Source organism: Penaeus chinensis, chromosome 35, assembly GCF_019202785.1.
Source record: "Penaeus chinensis breed Huanghai No. 1 chromosome 35, ASM1920278v2, whole genome shotgun sequence".
Taxonomy (NCBI): Eukaryota; Metazoa; Arthropoda; class Malacostraca; order Decapoda; family Penaeidae; genus Penaeus; species Penaeus chinensis.
In genome coordinates this window covers 629895-637394 of record NC_061853.1, presented here as the reverse complement: position 1 = coordinate 637394, position 7500 = coordinate 629895, and the positions used below count along the sequence as shown (strand labels likewise).

At 39.1% G+C, this 7500-nt stretch overlaps 1 protein-coding gene across 1 annotated transcript in view; it reads right to left on the bottom strand.

Moving 5' to 3' along the window:
• LOC125044179 (serine-protein kinase ATM-like) overlaps window positions 1-7500 on the bottom strand; it is a 65094-nt gene that overhangs the window by 31776 nt on the left and 25818 nt on the right. The window contains exons 23-27 of the mRNA XM_047640648.1: window positions 7016-7167; window positions 6530-6754; window positions 5886-6067; window positions 5272-5614; window positions 4887-5117 (exon numbers count right to left, since the gene is read on the bottom strand). Coding sequence (XP_047496604.1) covers window positions 4887-5117; window positions 5272-5614; window positions 5886-6067; window positions 6530-6754; window positions 7016-7167 — 1133 coding nt within the window. The remainder of the gene's footprint in view (window positions 1-4886; window positions 5118-5271; window positions 5615-5885; window positions 6068-6529; window positions 6755-7015; window positions 7168-7500) is intronic.

Sequence of the window (7500 nt, the reverse complement as noted above, 5' to 3'; positions counted from 1 at the left end):
CTCCAGATGATCCACCATCGAAAGAATGGAAGCTAATTAAGAAACAATATTTAAGAGCAGCTAGGAAGACAAGAGATCCTGGATCTGTTCTACCTTGGGCATCTTCAGAACTTTATAAGCTCTTCATGGCTTTAGCCTCAACGTGGCCAAAAAGGTATTGCGATTTCCTCAGAATCTTCTGTTTCTGCTTCACCAATTCCAGTTCAGTCCCAAGATTCTTGTAAATCGCCTACAAAGGCTCATCATGTAAACCAATCATCTCGGGACAAAAAGCGAACAAGATTAACAGGGTTATTAACTGAAATTATTGAACTTTCGCCTAATTTGCATGAAAGTCTAAAGCATCCATCCAAAGAGGAGTTCATGTCTTAAGGTATATCGACGATTGGCTCATAATTGGACAGTCACACGAAGACTGCAAAAGGATGATAAGCCATATAATAGAGGTGGGTACCTCCATGGGTCTCCTTTTCAATCTACAAAAATCTCACCGCGAACCAACAATGTCACTACAGTGGCTGGGACTGTAATGGGACACAAGACAAGGAACAGTCGCCCTGAGTTCAACCAATCGGAAAAAGTGTTGGAGAAAATTGTTCCAAAATCTTTTGTCAATCAATATATCCCGCCGAGAATAGGAAAGTCTTCTGGGGTCATTAAATCATGCAGCAGAATTTATTCCTTTTGGGAGAATTCATCTAAGGCATCTACAACTCAAAGGATGTGCAGTGTTCACTTCAAACAATCAAGACAAGATGGTATTTTTCCCTTGTCACATACACTCCCATCTATGTTGGTGGCTGAGGAAGAAACGTCTAATGTTGGTCTCTCCATGGGTTCCCAAAGCTCCTTTGATTCTAACAACAGATGCATCAGACTTGGGATGGGGCTACCAGTCATCAAGAGGTCACCAAAGATTGGGACTTTGGAAAAAAATCAATGAGACGAAGACACATAAACGTAAGGGAACTACAAGTGGTTATCAAGGCTCTGCGTCTGGAAAAATCTTTCCTAGATATGTCAATTCAAGTTCTATCAGACAATGTTGCAACTGTTTATTGTATAAACAAACAAGGCTCCTCCCATTCAAAGACTCTTCTAAAAGCATCGGAGATTCCTTTTGGTATTGTGAAGCAACGTCCACTACATCTAACTACATCTCACCTAGAAGAGGGAAAAAATCAGTGGGCAAATGCATTAACACGTTAGACCACATCCTCGGTAGAGTGGGCTCTGGATCAGGAAGTTTTTCAGAAACTTGCACAAAAATAAGGTCATCCCCAGATTGATCTTTTTGCATCTCACTCCAATCACAAAATCAAGAGATATTTGACAAGAGCAGAGATGACTGTAGAAGGAGGTCCAGATGCTATTCTAGAGGAATGGAACAGATGGAAGTCGATGTACCTCTTTCCCCCTCCACTAACATCAATAATGCTTCGGGTGATTAATCCCTTGAGGTTGTACAAAGGTAAAGTTTTATTGATTGCTCCTCTGTGGGAAGCACAACCATGGATACAGTATCTTCTTCACTGGTGTCCTCATCAACTTCCACTAACAGGGAAGGTGCTTCAGGAAACTCTGATGGACCATGTCACAGAATACTTGCGTCTACACGCGTGGAGTTTCTACGTACAGCCTTAAGCAAAAATTTCCAGCCTTTACAAGTAGAGGACCTTATCAAAGGATGTGTTTTTTCACAAAGCAATCTTCCTTGTGGCTCTTGCCACAGGTTTGCGGGTTTCTCAACTGGCAGCCCTCTCACGTTCTCATTCTCTAACAAAATTAGGTCTAAATAATTTGTTATGTCTCTTTTACACCTCATCCTCGTTTTCTAGCAAAAAATGAACAGCAAGGTCATCTTTTAGAACCTGTAGTAATTCCATCATCGTTAGAAAATGAATCCTCTCATGTTTTATGCCCAGTGGCAGCTTTGAAATGTTATATAGAATCTACACCAGCAGATTAAATGAGGCACTATGGTTATGGCCAGATTCACTTAGGCCATGCACCCAACTTCATGTAGCCAAGATAATTAGAAGGATAATTGAATCTGCTGATCCAGGTCATGCTCCGACGGCTCAACAAGTTAGGAAGTATGCTTCTACTCTTACTTTTTTAAGGTCTCTAAATATTGAAAAAGTGAAAGAAGCAGGTCAGTTTTCTTCATGCAGATCTTTTGTTAATCGATACATGACATCGCATCTACTGGACATCCCTTGTGTGGCCATGACTACGCTACCTAACCAGGTATCTCAATAAGTGGGTACTACAGTATAATTTTTTCTTGAAGTTATTATTTTTTTCCCCCCCTATTCAGTTGCTATTCAGCATCTTGACACCAGACCAGATACAGAAAATAAGACATTTGACGGATGGAAAATGTTCTTTTTCTGTCTTGGAGGTCTGTTGTAAAGGGTTCCCTCCCTTCCCATATTTTTTTTAAAAATTCCTTTTCAGCAGTTTTGATGATCTGAGGTCAACAAGCCAGTGTGTCCCGTGCGTAAGGGTTAGGGGGTTAGGGGGTTAGGGGGTTAGGGGGTTAGGGGGTTAGGGGTAATGGGCAATTATGGCAATTGATGGTTGGGGATTGTTCTCCTGTTTTTCGTTCTGGTGGGCCGTTGTTTAATTTAACAACGATGACTCAACTTAGTTGGGATGTACCGATTATGCTTTTTAGCATAGTTGCTACAGGATCTTGACACCAGACCTCCAAGATAGAAAAAGAATATTTTCCATCCGTCAAATGTCTTATTATATGTATACATATATATATATTCATATTTGTGAGTATATACATATAATATACATGAATGAATGAATGAAACAATAGCTGACAGTGCCTATGCCATGTCAGCTACAGCACAAGCACACTTAACAGATGAAACTTTTGCTATTACTTTCTTTGGTTGTCATAAAATACATTCTGTTCCCAAACTCTTAACTCAATGGCGACGGGTCACGGCTATCGCCGTCATCACAATACGCCCGATTTGAGGTGTGCAGCTGTCCGCAGTGGCGCCGCGCCAAAACGCCCCGAGGCAATGATTCGGCTTGATGTACCGAATTCATGCGCTCAGAGTCGGCGCGCTGCCGCCGTTCGCCAGAGCGTAGAGTTTTTTTTTATTTTCTATACCCGACGCCATTGGGTTAAATGTCCTGCCTTCCACATCCTCAATAGGAACGAGATCTTCCTGACCTTCTCGTAATATTCTGTCATAAACAACTAACTCTTCAGCATTATTATGTTCTACTTGCCAATATGCTGGAATCTGCATCCAGCCTCTACTTGGATGTAGAAAGGGCTCTTCTACAAAACTGTTAATTTCTAGTAACATACCATGTTATCCAAAGGAGAGATCAAGTTGTTCTCATTATAAGATGTCTGAATAAAGGAAGAGCTATATTCAGATTCAAGGTTTGAACATCTATCATGCCTCTGTGTTTGTGAAAGAGAAGACAGAATTATTTTTGAGGCAGCAAATAATCATAGAAATGATTGCTCAAAGACTTCTCAATTGTTGATGGCATGGGACTTTCTGCAACTGAAAATGATCAAAGTGATGATTTTGGAAAAGAGTGACAGGATGAATAATTTGGACTTTCATTTGATTTAGGTGAAATGTCAATCATTTCAGCTAGTAACTCAATTAATTTGACTCACTTTTTGTACAGAGATGCCTGCTTTCCATGATAGGAAATTATCTTTGTAGGTGAATAACAAGAAGTCAGGACTGAACTGGAATTGGCGAAGCAGAAACAGAGGACTCCGAGGAAAGCATGACACCTTTTTGGTCATGTGAGGCTGAGGCCATGAAAAGCTTGTAAAGTTCTAAAGATGCCCAATGAGGAACAGATTCAGAATCTTTTCTCTTCCTAGCTGCTCTTCAATACGGTTTCGTGATTAGCTTCCATAATTTCAATGGTGGGTCATGTGGAGGTTGTGTTTGTACTATCTGCAAACATTTTTGGCACAATGAACAATGTCAATGATCAATGAACCGCTATGGTCCCTCAGCAATAGCTCCATAAAAAAACTTGCTAATTTTACCAGTGAAGTCTTCAATTTCGGAGAGATTATGGGTCCTTAATTTAGTTTAAAGGAAAATTCAAGTCACTCTTGGAAGAGAAACAGTCATGAGCCTGTTTCTTATGGGCACAGTACTAACCATACGGTTTTGGAAGAAAACGGTATCATACAGCATGCCAGTCATACTACTGTGTGTACACTGATGAACCATATATGCATGAGGACGGAGTGCATGGTTTAAGGTTTTCAATGCACAATAAATGTTCAAGGACTGAAGCACTAAAAAAAGATTGCCATTCCAGCCAAGTTGTGGTTTTGCCATCAACATGACACCACATAACACTCCATGGTCTTCAAAACACACGATTAACACAACACTTCTTTTCAATTCACTTTGCTGAGAAATAACACAAAATTGGCCAAAAGATGGACAGTACTTACATATGATAACTGTGGATGTTATCAATCTTTGATGTGTAGCATTGGAGAATGAAAGAAATATTTTTTTTTTGCAGAGTTGTGGCAAGCATCCGCTCTCTTCAGCAGTTTTGAGAAATCTTAGTTCAATGTGCCAGTGCTTTGTGTGGGTAAGGACTAGATGGCTGAGGTAAATGGGCAATTACAGCAGCTGATCGTAGGGGATTGTTCTCCTGTTTTCATTCTGGTGGGCCATTGTTTATCTAAACAATGATGACTCAATTCAGTTAGGAAGTTCCGATTATACTTTTAGCATAGTCGCAACAGCAACATGACACCAGGCCTCCAAGACAGAAAATAGATAATAATGCTAGCTATCTTTTCACAACGAGGATAAAAAAGACATCACTCTCTAAAACAACCAAAAGAAATGACTTACCTCACCAAAGAGAGCTCCTAGATACTTTAGAGTCTTCTCAACAATGATTGGGGGAAAGTGAGGAGGGTTGGGAGCCACCACAACTTCCCCCTCAACCATGGGATTGGGATCATGGACAAGCTTAAGCAGTGTCAATGTAATCTTATCAATGTCTTTATCCAGTAGGGTGTTCAGCTGGTCTGACCCAAGGGTCTTTTCCAGAAATTTGTAGTGCTTACGAGCTGCAAAAATCTGTCAGAAGAGAAATAACTACAATAAAGGACATATTATAAATAATAAGATAATATATAAAGTAAACACTATACATACATGAAAATACTATATGACAATAAAGTCTAACAATTCTACAGCTTCAGCAAACACCCTCATCTATCTGCCAGCAAACCTTTGCAGGCTGCAGATGCTGCTTGGTTGCCTCATCAGTCTCAGCAGCAATACAGGGGAAAATGTAGGCCATAAGTGTAGGAAAAGTCTCTTGGAGTAGCTGTGGAACATCCTTTGTACAAGCCTTGGCTAAGTGATCCAGCTGGCCTATCTGGTCACACTCAAAGAAGACAGGCACAAGGATGTCTATGTTCTCCCGAATGAAGGTCTCTGCACTTGTGCACTCCAGCAGGGAGAAGGGGAAGGCATCTACCTCATAGCCATGCTGCAGCCACTCCCTGGCTAGGTATGGGAGGTGGTGCCGCACGTATCTCCGAAGTGGCTTTCCTCTTGATTCAGCTACCCTAGGGTATTGGGGGAGAGGAATTGGTAAGTGTGAGGATATCATTTTAGAAATTTGGGTTTCTATCAAATATAATGATTGAATAACTGGCCATTTGTCAAAAAAGTGAATTTAAGGATAAATATATGAAAGTAAATAAAAATATAAAAAATAATATTCATCCTATGCCATTAAGAGTAATATATACAACAAACAGATTAAAAGAGAGACCAATTCAAGTTACTTACAGTACGAAAATCTTGACAGTAAAAAACCTACAAGTTACTTCTTACCTGGTAACAACCCTAGCAACCAGTGCAGCATCCACCTCCTTGCCTGGGGCCCAGAAGCACATGGCAAAAAGTGCTTTGGCCTCTAGGTATGGCGAATTGGCTGCTACGACCCCCAGAGTGAGCAGTAATGTTGCCACACGGTTATTCTCTTCATCTTTGCTAAAAGATTCAGGGACTGTGCCCTGGAAAAGTAAAATCAATGCCAGAGGGATAGGTAAAAGAAAATATTTTTCATAATCTGTTATTTTATAATGTTTAATGTCACAAAGAGCAAATGAAAGTCCCTTTAATGACTGCATTCACTATTGTGTAAAATCAAATAAAACAATCAGATCATAAGACTTTCAAAACAATCACTTATATACAATATATGGTACTTTACAGATATGACATTTCAAAAGCTAACCAAAGAAAATTATAATCAGTGAGTAGTAGAGTACTAATTAATTTTTTTTTTTTTTTTTTTTTAAATCCCAAACTAAGAAAATAATAGCAGAAACTTACCACATCTTACGAATTATAATAATTATGATGATACTACTACTACTATTAGTACTACTACTTCTAATAATAATAACAATAATAACAATAATAACAATAATAATAATAATCAGTTCAATGACACGGTAGCTGCACCATCTCACCTGCACACTGAGGTTTCCCAGAGCTGTCTCATACACCTTCCTGAACACCTGGTCTTGGTGTCGTGAGTCCAGAGGAGTCCCATCATTCTTTGTTATAAGCAGATGAGAGTGGCGAGCAGCCATGACACGCTGTTCATGACTAGGGTCACATAGGAAGTGGTGTAGTTCACCCATTGACTCTCCATTCTTTGGTTTGAACTTGGACCATTCTCGTTTTGGATCTACCTGCAATAGGTGATGTTACTTCTTATCACTACAATTCAGAACATCTATAGAAAAGATGTGAATGAGAAAAGATATCTTCAGTGTGTAAGAGATGTCTTGGTCAATTTTGATCACATCTTCAAAAACAATCAAAACCAATCAAATGCATGAACTGCACAGATATTCATTCTGATTCATGTCTTTTCTACATTTGTTGTAATGACCACTGTTCATCTGTACATCTACATTTCTGCTAAAATTAATTCAAATTACATCACAAACCTTTGTCATTTCCACCATAAGATGGAAGATTGCTTTGTCTGCAAAGTAACTGTAGCTCCCCATCTGGTGTTTCTGAGCAAAGCCCTGTGACAGGCGGACAACATTTTGCTTGGCTGCGTCTGACAAGGAAGCACCATTATCAGTCAGCAGATCTGTTGAAAAATAATGTTAAAAATCAAATAATTGGAAAAAAAAAAAAATCTTAAAACATTAAATAGACATAAAACTTTTTGCATGTTAATATGCTTTGCATAAACTCACATGGGTATTCTTCCTTTTTGTGCATACTGAAACCTCACACCATTCTGATTCAACTTCAACATGACCCTGTATGCATGCACATTTCAAGGGGACCAGCCTTTCAAATCTTTTTTTTTTTCATTCTTAAGGTTTAATTTTCAATTATAACCTTCTACTTTGCCCTCTGAACTATCTAAATACTTGTTTAATAAAAAGTGTCTTCATTTTTTTAATCACAAGAAAAA